Source organism: Dromiciops gliroides, chromosome 6 (genome assembly GCF_019393635.1).
Source record: "Dromiciops gliroides isolate mDroGli1 chromosome 6, mDroGli1.pri, whole genome shotgun sequence".
NCBI lineage: Eukaryota > Metazoa > Chordata > Mammalia > Microbiotheria > Microbiotheriidae > Dromiciops > Dromiciops gliroides.
The window spans coordinates 68,748,081-68,768,264 of NC_057866.1; the positions used below are offsets into that span (position 1 = coordinate 68,748,081).

Below are 20,184 nucleotides of genomic sequence, written 5' to 3' on the forward strand. Positions count from 1 at the left end.
GTAAAACCTGAAAACCAGTTCAGAAAATAAGATACTGGTGATATTCCCTTCACTAGTGAGACAAAGATTCCCTTGGTCTGTTATTTGGCACCACCACTACCCCAATGACCTGTTACCTATTCCCTGACCATATCCCTAGAATATATGTTTTGCTTTTTATGAATCTAGAAGAACAAAATGTAAAAAGGAATACACTGTACCAAAAATGAAATACACTTATGTATAACTAAGCTGAGATATTTAAACTGCTCAGTCTATGTGCTTATCCTACAAGCTGCACGGTTACAAGGTCTACTGGAAGAGCCAGGGAGATATCTGTGGAGGTAAATGAAGATTCTCAACTCTGTTAATCAAAGATAGTTACTGCACTGATGGAGAGAACATGAAAGAAAAGCAAACAAGTGAGACAAAACTTCGTACCTTCGAAATTCTTCCCTGTCTGCAGCCTGCATGAGAGCCACCATGGTATTGGTGATTGAAGTCCCAATATTGGCTCCCATGATAATGGGAATTGCTGCCTCTACTGTCAACACTGTCAAAGGAAAAAGATAAATGAGGAAAAAAATGTGGACTTTCACAGAAAAAAAACCAAACCTTAAGTTAAGCAATCAGCTTTTTAAAAAAAGGTAGGGGAGGGGCAGCTAGGTGGCACAGTAGATAGAGCACCGGTCCTGAAGTCAGGAGTACCTGAGTTCAAATCCAGCCTCAGACACTTAACACTTACTAGCTGTGTGACCCTGGGCAAGTCACTTAACCCCAATTGCCTCACTACAAAAAAAAAAAAAGTAGGGGAAGCTATCTAATCCAGTCATGACCAATAATAGGAATCATTTCTACAAAATTCCCAACCAGTCACTCATCTAGCCTTTGCCTGAAGATCTCCTGTGTAGTGAAGAACTCACTACAGCTGAGACCAAATGCTCAGAACTCTAACTAAGACAGGGCAACTGGGGTTTCTCCCATAGCAAGAAAACTAGACCACTGGTAGCAGTTGAGGGGTGTGGTCACTGTTACAATGGTGGCTGTAGTCACAGCTTTGTCCCAACATTACCTTCCTATTGGGGCAGCTGGGTGGCATAGTGGATAGATCACTGAACCTCCACTTCAGCAACTTAGAATTCTCTGTCTTCCAGGGAACTTCTTTATCCTCTTTTCTCCTTCATAGCCACACTCCAGGGAAGCTTACCCCCGACCCAAAATCTGTCCCTTGCAGTAGAGGGAAAGTTGACATTTATCTAACAAAAAATGGGGGTGGGGTGGGGTAGGGAGGAGGGGACCCAGTTCTGAGAGATGAAGAGATCTGATCCAAATCAAGCCCATTTGAAAAATAAAGAAGTGATTCAAAAGGATCTGGTCTGAATTATCTCTGCTCAGAAAAAGAAATCCACTCAAATAATAGCTACATCCAAGGCACTGACTCAGACTCAGTTGGCTTAAATATCAGACAGGAAAAAGAGAAGAGAAAGGAATCCTTCACACTGAATTCCCTTCTCCCAAAGCAGATCTGTTCTATGATTAGTGCTCTTCTTCTTCAGCAACGAGCACTAAAGATTTCATCCAAGAACATGCAGCCCAATTCTGCCAGCTAGAGCCAAATTTTCTAACTCTACCACAAGAGTAGGTACAGGACACACGGATGGACACCAGAGACAGAGACTGAGCCTGATGGAAGGATGAAAAAGCAGGAAGATAAAGATTAAAGGCCAAGGCACATTGTGAATAATTACATGATTCTATCATTTGGAATGAAATTCTTTGAACCTATTCCAGGCTTGCCTATCCAACAAGGGTCTAGGAGGGGGTGGGGGTGACAGCCTCAGGGCTGACTCACATGAAGAGGACACCATGCTGACAACGATGGATGTAGATGTGCTGGAACTTTGCACCATGACGGTCACCAGCACACCAATCATCATGCCAGCCACAGGATTGTAAATGATCGAACCTTTATAGAAAAGTACACCAGCTGCTTTTCCTACAAAGGTAAACAAAGTTTTGTTTTGTTTTTTAAATAACTGCTCTATATGGTAGATGGTTGGGGCTGCTGGGCCACAGTCCAAAGGCTAGGGACCACTCTATAGGAATGAGGAGTGGGGAGGGAGGAGTCACTGGCTACTGAGGCAGGCAGTGGGGCAGAGGGCAGTGAGGGCTGAATTGGGTTTTAGGGAGCCTCTGTCTCACTGTGTGAGCATAAGCAAGGCATTTCACTTGTCTGCACACATTTTAAAGCTGGAAATGCCACCTAGTCTCATCTTTTGCCCTGAACCTCATTACCTTCTCTCACTCCAGTTGAGTGTCTCTGCTGCATCAGAATAAATCCACTTGCCATTCCTCACGCATAGTTATATGTTCCTGTGCCTTGGAAGAATTGCTCTGGCCTAGAAGGGCCCTTCCCCTCTCTTCCACCCCCTCCCCAAGTATTCCTTCTGTCAGAGGGGAGGGGCACTCTCTTCCTTCAAAACTTTTCCACCCAATTCCGCCAATTACCAAGCATCTCTATTGCACTGAGGGGTTCTGAGGCAGTGCATAGAGCACTGGATCTTGAATCAAGAAGACATGAGTTCAAATCTAGCCTCAGACACTTCCTAGCTGTGTGACCCTGGACAAGTCACTTAATCATTCTCAGACTCTGTTTCCTTCACTATAAAATGAACCTTCTTCACAGGGCTGTTGTGAAGATGAAATGAAATAATATTTGTTGAGTGCTGAGCACAGTGGCTGGCACATAGTAAATGACATATAAATGCCTATTCCTTTCCCTCACTTGGCTTATTTAAGGTATATTCATTAGGAGGGTACTTAGAAGACCAGAAATCCCTTTCATATACTTGTTGTGTCATCCCAACAAAATTGCAAACTTCCTTTCTGAGGTTAGAGATGGGTCTTCCATTTCCTTTGTGTGCTCCCATCCCTGTCCTAGAGCTTAGTAATAATAATGGCTACCCATTATTAGTCTACAGCGTGAAAACATGAAGGCCAAGCTTTCCACAAAGGAAATGGAGTGGAGAATAAAGTCAATTGTCCAAATTGTTGGAGTCAAAAGCAAATGACCATCTATCCACTATGCCAAGTAAAGTCAACATTGTGGAAAACATACCAGGGCAGGTTGGAGATTAAATACACACACGGGGCAGCTAGGTGGATAGACCGGCCCTGGATTCAGGAGGACCTGAGTTCAAATACAGCCTCAAACACTTATCACTTACTAGCTGTGTGACCCTGGGCAAATCACTTAACCCCAATTGCCTCACCAAAAAAAAAAAAAAAAAACAAACCACCAACCCAACAACAACAACAACAACAAATACACACACTTTACGTGGTAGCAAGGAATTGGAAGTTGAAGGGGTGCCCATCAATTGGGGAATGGCTGGACAAGTTGTGGTATATGAATACAATGGAATACTATTGTGCTGTAAGAAATGATGAGCAGGAAGAGTTCAGAGAAACCTGGAGGGTCTTACGTGAGCTGATGATGAGTGAGATGAGCAGAACCAGAAGAACATTGTACACAGTATCATCAACATTGAGTGTTGACCTACTGTGATGGACTATATTCTTCTCACCAATGCAATGGTACAGAAGAGTTCCAGGGAACTCATGGTAGAAGAGGATCTCCAAATCCAAGAAAAAAAAAAGAAAAAAAGAACTGTGGAGTATAGATGCTGATTGAACCATATTATTTCTTTTGTTTTGGGTGCTGTTGGTTTTTTTTTCTATTTTGAGGTTTTGCATCACTGTTCTGATTTTTTCTCTTGTAACAGGATTAATGCAGAAATAGGATTAATGTTATTATGTGTATATATATGTGTGTGTATATATCTATATCTATATGTATATGTATAGAGATATATAGACATAACCTATATCAGATTACCTGCTGTCTAGGGGAGGGGGGAGGGAGGGGAGGGAGAAAAATCTGAAATTGTAAAGCTTGTATAAACAAAAGTTGAAAACTATCTTTACATGTAACGGAAAAAAATAAAATACCTTATACATTAAAAAAAAATACACATACACTCCAGGGTCTCTGAGTTCAAGTACAGATTATTTTGAGATAGAACTAGAAGAATTTATGGAGAAAACATAGGGAAGAGTGGGATGGGGAAGCTTGGACAAAATGACTCCAATTCTTTTCTTTATTTTCTTAGTGTAAATCTGACCTGTTTCACCTTTCCCACAGACATCACTACTGCTGCTAACACACTACAACACATACACAGGCATCTTAGACAGATTCTAATCTCTGAAAGGAGAGGTAATGTTTCAGACATCAATAGAGGAATCAAAATTCATACCTTATCTCAAAACCTTAATGGGATGACCTAAAATCTCTATCACAAAGTCTTCTCATAAAGATTCTTGAAACCTAATCCCTGAACTGTCTCATTTCCAGAGACTAGGGTCTAAGTAAGGTGGGTGGGGTGCTGCAGAGGGGAGAGGATGAAGAGGGGGAAAGTATGAGTCAAGAAGCATCCAGTAACATATATCTGGAGTGGATAAAAGGGTGAGACCCCTCAGGCAGAGACTAGTTTAAAAGAAGGGAGATTACTTGGGTTGAGACTGCTTGTTGATTGGCTATTGGCTGAACCAAAATCAATTACAAAGCAAAAACAAAACAAAACAAAACAAATTAAAAAAAAAACCAACCCACCCACAAACCTCAGACCCACTCTGAAGTTGCTTTTCCTACCTCCAACCAGCTGGAAGGCACTGCTGAGAACGTCCAAGGAGCAGATAAAAAAGTAGAGAAAGACCAGGAGGAGAAAAAAATGTGTGAACCCGTGAAAGACATTACTTTTCTCTGGAAAAAAAAAAAAGATAGGGGAAGGGAAAAATCATTTATGAAACACCTACCATGTGCCAGACCCTGTTCAACACTTTTACAAACATTGCTTTGTTTGTTGCATTCATGAGTGTATAGCTTGTCCATGTGCATGTGCACACACATACACAAACACACACACACACACACACACACACACACACACACACACAGAGGATCTAGCATTTTGTACAAGAATCTCCCATCTCTTTCTAACTAGGAGCAGGCAGTCTGGATTGTCAGCTTGGGAGATGCATTAGAAACTGCATGCCAGGGGCAGCTAGGTGGTGCAGTGGATAAAGCACTGGCCCTGGATTGAGGAGAACCTGAGTTCATGTTTGACCTTAGACACTTGACACTTGCTAGCTGTGTGACCCTGGGCAAGTTACTTAACTCTCACTGCCGGAGGAGGAGGAGGAGGAGGAGGAGGAGGAGGAGGAGGAGGAGGAGGAGGAGGAGGAGGAGGAGGAGGAGGAGGAGGAAGAGAAGCATGCCAATTACTTGAAGTGGTCCCCCCCCACCCTTTTTTTTTTTTATAAAAAAGCCTCATTTGTGAAGAAGTTTTTTGGTACCACAGACAGTGCGGTCTGGAGGGGAGGGAGGAGGAGCCATAAGCACATCAAGGCTGCATTCTTAGCTGAACCATAGGCTTGCGAAGTGGTGCAGATAATAGTAGCAGCCACCTCCAGGCAGAAGGGTCCTGACAGGATAACCAGCCAAAGCACCTACTGCTGCTCTTCAGAAGGAAGAGCATTCTATCCACTGCGCCACCTAGTGTACATATTGTGGTATACATGAAGGAGAGAAGGTATGAAGATGTTTATGCACCTCCCTCCCACCTTCAGAAATTATCATTCCCAGAATTTCTATGAGCCCATCCTGGAATGCTTCTTAATATTAGGCTTCCTTAATAGAAATAACATGTTTAGATCATGTTGTTATCATTCCATTATATTCTTTATTATAGGATATCTAAAGCACTATATTCAGTCTTGGGTGCTACAGTGAAGGAAAGGAACTTGGATTAGATAGAATTAAATAAGAGTGCATTTAGACAGGGGGCAGCTAGGTGGCACAGTGGATAAAGCACTGGCCCTGGATTCAGGATGACCTGGGTTCAAATCCAACCTCAGGCACTTGACACTTACTGGCTGTATGACCCTGGGCAAGGCACTTAACCCTCATTGCCCAGCCAAAAAAAAAAAGTGCATCTAGGAGAGAGCAAGCATATCATATAACTTGTCTTCTTAGGAAGTCAGGGAACGGATGGGGGGCGGAAAGAGAATTTGGAACTCAAAAATTTTTAAAAGAATGCTATAAACAAACAAAGAAATAAAGAAATTTTAAAAAGTGGGGCAGGGCAGGGAGCAGGGTAATGTAGCACAGAGAAGCCTCACCTTGGAATCAATAAGATCTCAGTTCAAATCCTGCTCTCTCATGTACTAATTCTTTAAAACTATAAGTTACAGGGGGCAGCTAGATGGCGCAGTGGATAGAGCACTGGCCCTGGAGTCAGGAGTACCTGAGTTCAAATCCGGCCTCAGACACTTGATACTTAGTAGCTGTGTGACCCTGGGCAAGTCATTTAACCCCCATTGCCTCGCTAAAAAAAAAAAAAGAAAGAAAGAAAAAGAAAACTATAAGTTATAGATGAATTGCCAATCTGTATCAGAAGAGGAAATTTTTATACCAAGAGTTTGCTATACCTATGAAATCAGATTTGAACTCAAAATAAAGTGATTACCTCGGTTTTGAAATGAGTCAATGAGACGGACATAACATACTATTGATTCCTATTAAAATTAACTTTTTTTCACTTTTTAATAAAAATTATTTTATTCTGAACTTAAGAAATAAAACAAGCATTTCCATAACATAGTCGAATAGACAAAAAAGATGATTGCACATAAAACTGCAAATCTATTATGTACAACTTGCTATTCCTTTTAAATGTATAATAGTTATTTTGTAACTTTTTCCCCCTTCTCTTCTCCCCCAGAGATAGAATGAAAAAAGAGGAAGTGGAAAACAATGAGGAATATTATGCCAGAGTCCTAGACTAAGGCAAAAATTGAATTCAAGAAACCCAACAACAACCCACACTGAGAGATATAGTATAATAATAAGAAAAATGCTCACAAGGCCTTAGCTAAGAAATTCCTCAATCCCGGCAAGCCAGAGCAGGCCTCAGGAGCTTCTAAATCATCAGCAGCAACAACTGCTGGTGGAACTCAGCCCACATACAGTAAGGGGAATGAAAAGTTGACCAGAAAAAGATGACAGGTGTCTCTTTGCTAGCACTGAGGCAGGACTCTGTTCTTTTTCTGGGGCTGGGCCTGTGCTGGACTGCTCCATTCTCACTCCAGTACAATGAACCTTTCCTGCCAACCTTCTAGGCAGTCTTTGGCTGGAAAATTATTTCACCCTGTCTTTTGGGGGATTCTGCTGCTCCAGGAATTATCTTATGGCATTATTTGAAGGTATTTGGAGGGGTCTTGGGGAAACCTCAGGAAAGTCATTGCCTTTCTTCCCCCATCTTGGCTCTGCCCCTTCCCTTATCCTTATTTTAAAGAAACTATGAAGACTTAGAGAGATGAAGTGACTTGTCCAAGGTCACATATCTACCAAGTGTCAAAAGCAAGACTCAAACTTTATTTTATATTTTAAAAATATAAATTCAGGGCTCTTTCTACTAAGATGCTGTCTCCTCCCACACAGAGAAACATGCACATACCTATATTCTATCTCTCTGTCTCTCTCTCACACACACACACAATTATGATACCTAAAAAGGAAAAAATTCCCAGAAATAGTTCAAGGGCAGAGAGGAAAACTTTCAGTCAAGAAGTTTTGAGAGCTCTGAAGGTTAGGATCACTTCTGACACCAAGGAATCAGGGACCCTCAGGAACAGCATCATCTCAGGTAGTAATGGAAGAGGGGCCCTGAGGAACAGTACTGATTATAATCTCAAGGAATCAGGAGCCCTTCCTGGGTAAGGACCAGAGTACATACCAACAGAACAGTGACCACATCTCTCCCCAGATAACACCACCTTGGAAGCAATGAAGTTTGAGACAGGACACCTTCTCTCAACATTTAACATGAAATTCCAAATGAAGAAACAGAGGAGAAAAATGTGCAAACAACAACAACAACAACAAAAGATTATAAAAAGCTATTTATTATGGTCACAGGGAAGATTAAGACCCAAACTCAGTAGAAGACAATAAAGTCAAAACAGCTACTAGCAAAGCCTCAAAGGAAAAAAAAAACCAATGTGAAATGGACAAAGTTCAAGAAGAATTTTTGGAAGAGCTAAAAAATGATTTTTAAAAATCACATGAAGGCAGCTACGTGGCACAGTGGATAAAACACTGGCCCTGGATTCAGGAAGACCTGAGTTCAAATCCGGCCTCAGACACTTGACACTTACTAGCTGTGTGACCCTGGGCAAGTCGCTTAACCCCAATTGCCTCACCAAAAAAAAAAAAAAAATCACATAAAAATGGTTGAAAAAATAGGTAAATAAATGAAAGCAAAGGAAGAAAATTATGAAAAGACAATAAGTTGGTAAGAGACACAAAAATACTGAAGAAAAAAACACTGTAGGTCAGTAGCACTATAATAAGGTCTGTAACATTAATAGATCTGTAATACTATTAGGTTTATATCCCAAAGTGATCAAAGAAAAAGGAAAAGGACCTATCTGTACAAAAATTTATAGTAGCTCTTTTTGTGGTGGCAAAGAATTGGAAATCAAGGATATGCTTATCAATCGGGAAATGTCTGAACAAGTTGGGTTATGGGGGTGGGATGGAATACAATTGTGTTATAAGAAATGATGAGCAAGGTGCTTTCAGAAAAATCTGTGAAGGCTTATATGAACTTATACAAAGTGAAGTGAGCAGAACCAGAAAACTGTATATACTAGAAAACTGTTTATATTTCTACATGGGAAGATGATACATATATCTTCTAGGCAATTTATAACTATTAGTGCAGTTAGAAGAAAGAGAGTGCAGAGGTGAGTCTATTATGTTGGGATGATGTGAAAAAATGGATAGGCAAGAAAAAGGGATGCACTGGGAGAAGGGCATTGGAAGAGCAAGAACGGGGAAAATCATCTCACCTCAGAAAGACATTTGTAAAATAATTATTAATAATCAATATCGGGGCGGCTAGGTGGTGCAGTGGATAAAGCACCAGCCCTGGAGTCAGGAGTACCTGAGTTCAAATCTGGCCTCAGACACTTGACACTTACTAGCTGTGTGACCCTGGGCAAGTCACTTAACCCCATTGCCCCATAAAAAAAATAACCAATATCTTGGGGTATTATTAATAATCAATATATTGGGATATTCATACTCCCCCATCACTTCTTTTTTTTTTTTAATTTTTGCAGGGCAATGAGGGCTAAGTGACTTGCCCAGGATCACACAGCTAGTTAAGTGTCAAGTGTCTGAGGCTGGATTTGAACTTGGGTACTCCGGGTACTCCTGAATCCAAGGCCAGTGCTTTATCCACTACACCACCTAGCTGCCCCTCCCCCATCACTTCTTTCAAAGCCTTTCAGGTTCTTTCTGAAGGACTTCACTGAGAATATTTAGCCTGCAAACTACACCTAGGTGGAAACTCTTGTGTTCTCATCAGCTTGGCTGAGGTCTACATTCTGTCCTCTGCTGTCTTTTTGACCAAGATTTGAGTGACCTAAGTCACTAATCCCAAGACTTCATTTTCATATAACCTACCTCTAATCATGTCAACCAATTATTGGATTTGATTGCTGTTGACCAATTAGATTTGATTGCTCTGTGATGGACCACCTACAGTTAGAAGGGTATATAAGCTGTGATCCCACAGCCATTAGGAATCTTTGATCTGACAGAGATGGCCTTTTATTAATAACCTGCCAGCCTATTAAAAATAATTAAATTACCCAGAAACTATTTCCATCATATTTCTTATTGTCATAGGGACACAAGGAAGAGTTTTTACAGTGAAGAAGAAAATAGTTGGGGTATAGGGGGCGGCAATGCTTGAATTTCACCCACATCCAAATTGTTCAAAAAAGGGAAACACATACACACATACCTACACACTCAATTGGTAAGACATCTATCTTAGCCAACAAAAAAGTAGGAGAGGAAGAAGACAAAGGAAAGAGGGAAAATAAATAATATGAGTCAGTGGTCAGAAACCAAACAGACTAGAAGAGGGAAAGGATAAAAAAGAGAGAAGAATAAACAGAAGAATATAAGATAGAGGGAAATGAACAGTTAGCAATCATAACTATGAATGTGAATGGGATGAACTTACCCATAAAACTGAGGTAGATAGCAGAATGAACTAGAAATCAGATTCCCACAATATGTTGTTTACAAGAAACACCTGAAACAGAGAGACACACACATAGAGTTAAAATAAGGCTTTAGAGAAGAAATCTATTGTGCATCAGCTGAAGTAAAAAAAAAAAAAAGGCAGGGGTAGCAATCATGATCTCAGACAAAGCAAAAACAAAAATAGACTTATTTAATAGGAGAAATCAAGGAAATTACATTTTGCTAAAAAAAAAAAAGAGCCACAGACAATGAAGTAATATTACTAAATTACTAAACACAAATGCACCAAGTAGCATAGCATCCAAAGTCTTAAAGGAAAAATCAAATTAATTACAGGAGGAAACAGATAGTAAAACTATTCTAGTGGGGGACCCCAACCTTCCTGTCTTAGAGCTAGATAAATATAACCATAAAACTGATTAAGAAAGAAGTCAAAGAAATTAACAGAATCCTAGAAAAGTTAGATATGATAGAACTCTGGAGAAAACTGAATGGGAATAGAAAAGAGTATACCTTTTTTTCTCAGCTGTTCATGGGACCTAGAGAAAAATTAATTATGTATTAGGGCATAAAAACCTCACAACAAAATGCAGAAAAGCAGAAATATTAAATGTATCCTTTTCAGACCATAATGCAATAAGAATTACATTTAATAAAGGGCTGTGGAAGCATATATTAAAAACTAATTAGAAATTAAATAATGTGATCCTAAAAAATTAATCAAAGAACAAACCATAGAAATAATCAATAATTTCATTAAAGATAATGACAACAATGAAACAACATTCCAAAATTTGTGGGATGCAGCCAAAGTACTTAGGGGAAATTTTATATCTCCAAATGCATACAACAATTTTTAAAAATGGGAAAATCAATTAATTAAGCATGTAGCTTTAGCTAGAAAAAGAATAAATTTTAAATACCTAATTAAACACCAAAATGGAAATCCTGAAAATCAAAGGAGAGATTAATAAAAGTGAAAGTTAAAACTCCATTGAAATAATAAAGCTAGGAACTGATTTTATGGAAAAACAATAAAATAGATAAATCATAAGCTAATTTGATTTTTTTAAAAAAGAAAACCAGATTACTAGTATCAGAATTGGAGAGCAAATTCAACACCAATAATTAGTATTTTTCCCAACTATATGAAAGCAAAACTGATGATCTAACAAATGGATGAATAATTACAAAAAAATGTACAGCAACTGAATTTTACATCAACAGGGAACCTAGGAAGCTCTGATATTCATTAATCTCTTCCTCATTGGCTTCTAAATTGTAGATGTCTCATTCCACTATCCAAACCACCTATCTTAATCACCAGCTCAGCAAATGTCAACTTTCTCAGTGATGTCTCTTCTTCTGATGGTTCTCCAATCCTTTTCAAGATTAACTACTGTTTCAAAATTAGCAATTACTTGTGATTGCAATTTCTAAAAATGTGATAAGTAGGACACCTGGCATCTTCAGAACAAAAGGTAAGTGAAGGATGTGGGCACCAAACCAATCAACACCCTTTTCCAGGCAGACATACAGAAACCCATTCACCCAATCCAACAGACTTTTGTGGAATCCAACTGCTTTGGAACCTCCAGCTACTTAATACATCCTACTTACACCTGACTCCAACAGGTAAACTAAAAGAAATTCCCAGTTATCTAGGAGTTGCTGAGTTAGTCTCAGGGTAGCTCAGGCTGCTTACAGTTGCAACCTACCAGCAAGAGGATGAGTGCAAGGGATACAGGTATGAAGGGATCTCTTAAGCTCTACAAAAGTGTTTCAAGGGCAGAATTGTCTTCCCTTCAAGAAAAGCTACTAGTTCAAAGATGGAGCCATTAAGTATGGCTTGGATGGGAGAAGAAGAAGCATTTTGGTGTTAGTAGTACAAGTTACTATGGCCAACTCACTTATATTGCTTGAAATTCTAAGAAACAGGTATTTGCTATCTCATTCCCAATCTTTTTTTTTTTTTTTTAGGCCAATCAATCCCTCCCCTGAGCCACCAATAGGTTGCTAGCCACAGGTTCACAATGTTGCTGGAAGAGTTCTAGCTAAATCATCCTTGATATGTTATCCCTCCCATACACCTACACCTTCATGTGACCCCTGATCGAAAATGGGGTGGAGATTTTAGACAGGGGAGAAGTTAATATTAATAAGTCTATAAAGCAAGCGCAGTAGAGACTAAGATTAACCTTTTACCTACTTTTTCTAGGACACTGGTGAGAGTCAGATCAAACTGGTTTCTATCTTTAGCCTTGAAAAACTTACTTTTCTCTTTCTTGACATAATTCATTAGATAATTTTGCCCTGCTTTTCCCCTTATAACATGCTTCCCTTGGGAAGATCCCTTCATGTATCAAGCTGTTCTGAGAAGATTCCACCATATATCAAACCATCACCATTTCTCACACTTAGCCTATTCCCTTGTGAGAAAATAATTCTTAAATCATTGATTTTCTTGGAGGATCAACGGATCAGTCCTTTCTCTCCTCCTTCCCTGCCCCCTCCCCCCAACTCAAGAAAGTGGAATCCTCCTTGAGAAATTTCATCAAATCTTATCTGGGACAAACGTAAGGGAGAAAAAAAATGGAGACAGATCCTTTGTCTAGCTTGTTGAAGGACTTATGGGATCAAATCACACCTAGAAAGGAAGCTATTGGGGGAGGGGGAGGGAAGGAGAGAGAAGGGAAGCTTAATGTTCTTTTCCCTACCAGGAATTGAGTGACCTGATGTCATGCTTGGACTTCATGTTAATATAGACAATCTTCAAGTCTTGTCAACCAATTATATTTGATGTATAATAACCCAATTAGATTTGATTGATGCATAATGACCCACCTCTTATAGAAAAAGGATGAAAAAAAAAAAAAACCTGGACAGGTATCCATGTTGGTTCTCTAGGGCCACATGGTCTTTGTCTCTCTCTCTCTCTCTCTCTCTCTCTCTCTGGTCTCCTTGGGACCACATGCTGTCTCTCTGGGGGACCACATGGGCTTTTGGGGAGCTTTGCTCCTGCTCAAGCTAACTGGCATGCTGAAGCTCTCTCTCTGTCTCATCCACCATGAAGCCTGAGACCATGAGAAGTTAGGGAAACATGTGGTCAATCCCTTACTAGTATAATATTGATAGATTAATATAAGCCTGAAGTAGCTGCAATAGCAAGGATGGATTTAACTGCTTAAACTGATTGTAAGATATCCCAAAAGAATTACAAGACTCAGTGACTCAGTTTCCTAAGTTTTATTAGAATACTGTGAGGTCACAGGGAGAATACCAAAGGAGAAAAGAAAGGGTATCTCAAATAGGGAAGAAGAATAGTTATATTTATAGTGAGAAAAAGTAGTTTATCACCTCATTACCTTAATCTCCTCCTTGTGGGAGGTTCATGGGAGGTCTTACCCTAATTTGGACTTCCTGGGGTCCTATGTCATTCTCCCAAGGCAGGTACCTTTCTCACTAGGGGTGTATTTTGGGGGTTTAAATGTCATAATATGAATCTAAGGACACATTTGGCTTTCTGCACATGTTCATAAAGACATGCTCAAATTTGTCAGAGCCAGAGAGTCTCTCTTTTTATGATATCTCTTTACTTTAGAATCTGGTTTCTAGGTGTCCTGTCATCTAGGAATATTAATGGCTATTAATGGTTAATGGTCCCTGGTTACCTTCCTTAAGCTTCTGTTGATATTGTTTGTTAATAGGGACTCGAAGTCTCTTGGTTACTGTTGATAAAAATTTAGATCTTAGTTTATCTATTAACTCTTTGAGCTTCCTCCATCAAGCCTAACCACACTTGTGTCTATATTAATTATTTTCAATGTCACACCCTTTAGGCCACTCTTTATCTTGCCATTTCTCCTACTGGGCAGCAAATGGAGGACAAGAAGGAAAGGAAAGAGGAAGCAGTGTTAGCACAATAGAAAGAACATAACTTTTGGAGACAGGAGACCCTCATTCAAATCCTACCATTGATGTTGATCATCTGTCTCATCTTGGAAGAATCACTTAACATCTCTGGGTCTCAGGTTTGTCAGCTGTAAAAGGAGAGGTTGAAATTTGTCCTCTGAGGTCCTTTCCAACTGTAACTCAGAACTGATTTTCAGTTCCAAGGAAAAGGTGAGGAGGAAAGGAGATGAGCAAGACTAAGTTTCATGATGATTTGAGTTCTAATTATTACTGTTCTTGTCCTGCCAAATTATTCTAGGTAATTGTCAAAAGACAGAGGCCCAGCCACAACCCTTACTGACTAGCCATGTGGCCCTAGGCAAGTCCCTTTACTTCTGAGTTGGATTTCCTTGTTTGTAAAAGAGGGAGGGGGCAACCAGGTGACATAGTCCCTGGAGTCAGGAGGACCTGAGTTCAAATCTGACCTCAGACACTTGACACTAGCTGTGTGACCTTGGGCAAGTCACTTAACCCTCATTGCCTGACCAAAAATAAATTAATTAATTAAATAAAAGAGGGAAACAGATCTTTACCCTCCGTAGGTCATGAGGAAAGGTAGACAGACTGATAACAGTTAACAATTATAGCACTTTACACATGTGATTTGATATAGGTTCTTGTTATTTTTTATTAACAAATAGAGGAACAGGTTCTTTCTTTCCAATCCTACCCTGTTGTTGTGAACCCAGGAGCAGAGCTCTATCACCCTTGTCCCAGCAGGAGTGAGAGAGTCTCTCCATCTAGGAGAAAGAGCAGATTCGACAACTGAAAGAACATTGGATCCAGTCAGGCATGAGTTCAAACCCAGACTACACCTTATTACCTGTGTGGCAAATTACCAAACCTCTCTGGCAGTTTCCATGTCTGTAAAATGAAAGGTTGGGACTAGATGGCAGACTCTTACAGCCCTTCCAGCTCTTAAGTTTGTGATCTCTACAGAACTTGAGTTTGCAAAATACTTTCATCACATTACTCCCATTTTACAGAGGAGAAAGCTGAGGCTCAGAGAGTGGAGAGGTCACTCAACCAGGGCTGGTATCCAGGATTTTATCTCAGATCTCCAGTCCAGCAGTGGTCTTAAGCAAAGAAATCACAGGATGTAAAGATGGGAACCATAAAGATCACCTAGTTCACTAGTATTATTTTACAGATGAGGAAACTGAGGCTGCTTAAGGAGAAGTCCCAATGTCTCCCAGGTGGGAAGTAGCAGGTCCTCTGCCTCCAAAGTCAGCCCTCTTCCTATTCCTAACTTCCTCCTCCCTCTAGCCATCCTTGCCATCAACACTGTCTTTAAAATTTGGCATAAATTAGCCTACTGCCCTCACCTCCTGACCCTAGGATAACTCCCAGAAGATGCTGCACTCTTCTAACCTCCAAATGGACCAACCCTTCAAATAGGCACATTTCCCTATAAAAACTACCTCCCCCCCTCAACCCCGCCTACTTGCCCCACATCATTTTCCTGTACCTGCTGAAAAGTGACAGCTATCTTAGCCTCCACTCTTCCACCCAGAAAACCCTCCTTGCAAGGGTAACAGGCAGCCACCCCTTCCCCACAAGCACTTTTAGGCAGGACCCCTTTTCCAGCAGGTAACATTTTGAAATCCTCTCAGGAATTCTGGGGTGGCCACAGTCTGTCTAGTGGACAACACAGAAAAAGATCATTTGGGTCTCTAAACATCTACACTTCTTCAATCCGAAGACCTAATGATCAATAAAAAGCAGAAATCTGGCGATAAAAAGCTTGTAATATTTTTGGGACCTTCCTTAGTGCTCCCCAGAAATGCTCGAAGGTTGTCCAATACATTCTCCCCCCTCAGTTACCTTTCCACGACTGTCTGGAGAAAAAAAGGAGAGTTGCCTGTACTCTACAATCCTTTTCTTTCTCGCTAGCTAAAGAACTAAAGGAATGACTCCAGCAGGTATTCCTGAGCCCAGGGTATATATAGAGGAAGGTGTTGCGCAAAGATACAGCTGCTCCAGCAACTCCTGCTGCTGTCAGCGCGCACTCCACATTCCAATCCCGCACCAGGCCAGCCCACCCGGACACAGTTTACCTACCTTCTGGACGGAGATTGCAGCCACGCTTCCCAGGCAGGGCAGGGCAGGGAAGGGCTGGAGAGGGCTAAGCAGAGTGGCGGGCAGCCAGGTGAAAACTGCCCACCTCCTCTTACTCTCTTGGTTCCCGATCCCCAGGAGCCCTTCCCATTCCATCAGTAAGCCAGATCCGAGGAGCCATGAATGATGAGTCCAGGCCACCAGAGTTCTGGAAGCCTGTGTGCGCTTCGAGGCCACCCCGCGTCTCTATCCAGGAAATATCTATTAAAGAAGGAATGGGAGAAGACACTGTGGTTACTAGCCTCTTCTCAAGGCTTAATTTCAGCGGGGATTTATAGCATTTATGGCATTTATAGGCCAGTTTATTCATATTTATATTTATTTATTCATTTATAGGCTGGAAGAGTAAGGATAAAAAAGGATGGTCAATTAGAAATCTTTTGATAAATCCTTTCAAAACAAAGACCAACAGACTTTACCTAATTGAAGCTCAAATGCTCACCCACGTGGAAGGCCCAGACTAAGCATTACAATTGCAATTAAGCTTATTTGCCAAAGCTGGCGGGGGTTTTTTCCCAAAATTTTTCGGGTAGCAGTCTTTAGGTTTGCTGTGCCCTTTGCAGATGGGTAAATGAGAGAGAAGCAGATCACCGGACCTGGTAGATTTAAAAAATTGATTTGAAGTGAGGATGGTCACGTTCATCCTCTGCAACTTAGTACCTTTTTAACTCAAGGCAAAACACCTAACTTCCCAGTGGCCTGGACAATTCCTAATTTGTTGAAGAGGTGCCAATAGGTATAGGTAGAAGGAGTCCTTCACCTTCAACTTCTATACTGATGAGATCATAAGTCCAGTCCTAAAAGAAATCCCCAAAGTACAGAGCGAAAAGAGGGAAAAAATAAACCAAGACATATAACGGTGACAGTAAAATTTTACTGTAATGGCAAAATTAACACCAAATGTAATATTAACTGTCACAATCTCTTAATCATCCTAGCAACGTCAGAATTGCAGTAATGTCCTTGCATTCCTGCCTTAAGATAATGTTTATTAGGTTGAGTCATTTTCTCTCCCCCTCCCTTCCCTCCTCCTCCCCCTCCCCCCTCCCCTCTCCCTCCTTGTCTTCCTCCATCCACTTGGGGAGTCATATCCTTACATGTGTTTTTGATTGCTTATACTTCACATTGTGGGGGGGGTGTTAAACTGTGACAATGAACTCTTTTGTCTAATGTTTTCATTCATGATTTCTTGAAATATAACTCTGATTAAAACAGGCTTTTATAAAGTCCATTGTGATTCAAATGAAACTACTTGACTATGCCTTTTGGTCAATAATAGTTCCCAGTTCAAACCTCACTTGCTCATTGTTCAGGTTTTGAAGGCTCTGAGTAAGTGTAAATAGCAATTGTTTCTGTTCTGGACAGAAACTCTGAGGATCTTCCCCTCTCAGACTGATCCTTTTGGGAAGTCAAACTAGGCCATCTTTTGCCTCAATGCTTAATTAACCTGTAATCACTGAATGGTTGTTGCCTCAGACAAACTGAGACCTGGGAAAGACTTTAGCTTAAAAAGGCCAGGGTCCTCGGGGCCATCTCCAGTCATCTTGACCATGTCTGCCAGTGGACTCCAATGACCCTGGAAGAGAGTTAGACCAATGACTTTGCACAGCCCTACCTCACTTAAATCCCATTCATTTGTAAGTCAAGACATCACCTTCCTAATGTCTTCAAGAATGAAAGATGAAAATATGAACAACAATTAAGCATGAGCTGAACAATACCTTATATCCCCACCCTAGAACCTTTCCTTGCAGACAAATCCAGCTTGAGCCAGACAGCAGCCCCCTGATGTTCTTACCCTCACCCCTTCTATTGGGATTCATGGCATGAAGGGCAAAACAGTCAGAATGTGGGTTTTTCCTTGTTCAAATTGATGGGGGGCGGGGGGTGCTGACATATCCTGACCAGGCCTTGCTACCTCATACTACCTTCTCCTCCTCCTCCCTTCCTAAAAGTATAAAGAACCTCTTCATGGGTCTCTTGCTTGGGAAATCCATTGTGCTCTGCAATAATGGGATACCCCCCAAGATGGCAGGTTTGCTTCCATGTTATCTTAAAGATGCTTTCTTCCTCAGCTCATGACTTTCATTTATTTCAGAACTTGATGACAGGATGAACTGAAACATGAACACTGGCTGTGGAGACAGGATTTCTGGGTTCAAAAACAGCTCGGCTATTTATTACCTGTTGGGTACTCCACTTAACTGCCCCCTGCCTCAGATTCCACCTCAAAGGTCCCTTTGAGCTCTAAAACTTGATACCTTCCTAGGTCCTTGGTGACTGACTCTATAGGGACTAACTACCTTTCCAGCTCAGAGCTCTGGTTGGGATGTAGACATTATCTAGAGCAGGTCACAAGTCTGGCAAGACCAAACTGTCTTGATCAGTAGAGTCCCTTTCCCCTCAGGATCTCTCAGAACAAACCTGTTCTCTCCAAATCCTGGGAGGGAAATCCAGTGATGAGAATGTACCACAGAATGCCCTCATTGGACCCTATCTGAACCTACTGTTTTCCCCTATTGTCACCCCAGAAATGGAAATGGAGACTCGAACATTCAAATGGACAGTGATGATATTGGCTAAGTAATAAGTTGGCTTAAAGTAGAAACTATACTGTCTTGTTTCAAATGACTGGAGGGCTGAGGTGAGAAGCAAAGAGTCATTTCCCAGGATAATTTCATTGAATTTTAATGACAAGTCAGAGCAAAAAGATTGTGGCAGGGATCAATTAGCAAATATTGAGCACCAATGATGTGCCCAGTACTGTGGGGAACAGGAAATGGAAAGTCATAAGAGAAAATCATACATTGTTTACATGGAACAACAGAATGTAATTGGATATTTGTACTGCCAAACCTTCCTTCTACTTTATTCCTTTGATGTGTTTGCATGAATTTCATCTTGACATCACATATTATACAGTTCAACCAAGTACCTAACTAGGGTGACTTAAAAGTTTAAAAGAGGAGTTTAAAAGTTTCCTTTGTGGGGCAGCTAGGTGGCGCAGTGGATAGAGCACCGGCCCTGAATTCAGAGGTCCTGAGTTCAAATCTGCCCTCAGACACTTGACACTAGCTGTGTGACCCTGGGCAAGTCACTTAACCCTCATTGCCCTGCCCGCCCCCAAAAAAATAAAAATCAAGTATGTGTGTGTGTGTGTAGTGTAGATCTTGCTGTGGGAATTACCTAGTGCTTCTCCTTAAAACCTCAACAACAGAGAAATTGAGGGGGAGGAAGGGGGCATATATGGGGTAAAGTATGTATGAACCAATGAATCAACAACCAGTCATTAAAACACCAACTCTGTGCTAGGCACTAGGGATACAAAAGTGAAATAATCTGCCTCTAAGAAGGTTATCCTCACCTTTTCAGATGGGACACCATTTTTTCCCATTTATTAATGAAATCAACCACCATTCTTTTTTAAAAATAAAAGTGTTTTATTATTTTCCAGTTACATGTAGAGATAGTTTTCAACATTTGTTTTTATAACCACCAACCACCATTCTTTAAGCACCATGTGCTTGACCATATAGTTAACTAAGGACTATCTTTGTTTCCTGAACTCTCTCCCTGCCTCTGCTTTATGTAGTATTTCTCTCCTTCCCTTCCTCCTCCCTCCCCCTTTTCCCCTCTCCCCTCCCTTCCTCCCTCCTTCTCAGGGCTCTGGAATTTGGCTATAATATTCCTGGGAGTTTTCATTTGGGGCTTTTGAGGTTTCATTACCTCTTTCAGGAGGTGATGGGTAGATTCAATTTTTATTTTATCCACTTGTTCTATGATATCAGGGCAAGTTTTCCTTGATAATTTCTTGAAATATGATGTCCAGGTCCTTTAAAAAAAAATCTCTCCTTGATCTATTTTCCAGGTCATTTGGTTTTCCCAATGAAATATTTCACATTTTCTTCTATTTTCTCATTTTTTTTCTTTCATTGTTTCTTTTTCTTTTT

At 40.7% G+C, this 20,184-nt stretch overlaps 1 protein-coding gene across 1 annotated transcript in view; it reads right to left on the bottom strand.

Annotated features, from left to right (window-relative positions):
- The window catches only part of LOC122732001 (sodium-dependent phosphate transport protein 2B-like), a 52,615-nt gene extending 36,902 nt beyond the window's left edge, over positions 1-15,713 (bottom strand). Inside the window, exons 1-6 of the mRNA XM_043972215.1 lie at positions 15,585-15,713; positions 14,787-14,856; positions 13,837-13,893; positions 4,694-4,804; positions 1,832-1,975; positions 421-532 (exon numbers count right to left, since the gene is read on the bottom strand). Coding sequence (XP_043828150.1) covers positions 421-532; positions 1,832-1,975; positions 4,694-4,804; positions 13,837-13,893; positions 14,787-14,856; positions 15,585-15,713 — 623 coding nt within the window. The remainder of the gene's footprint in view (positions 1-420; positions 533-1,831; positions 1,976-4,693; positions 4,805-13,836; positions 13,894-14,786; positions 14,857-15,584) is intronic.
- Positions 15,714-20,184: the final 4,471 nt, after the last annotated feature.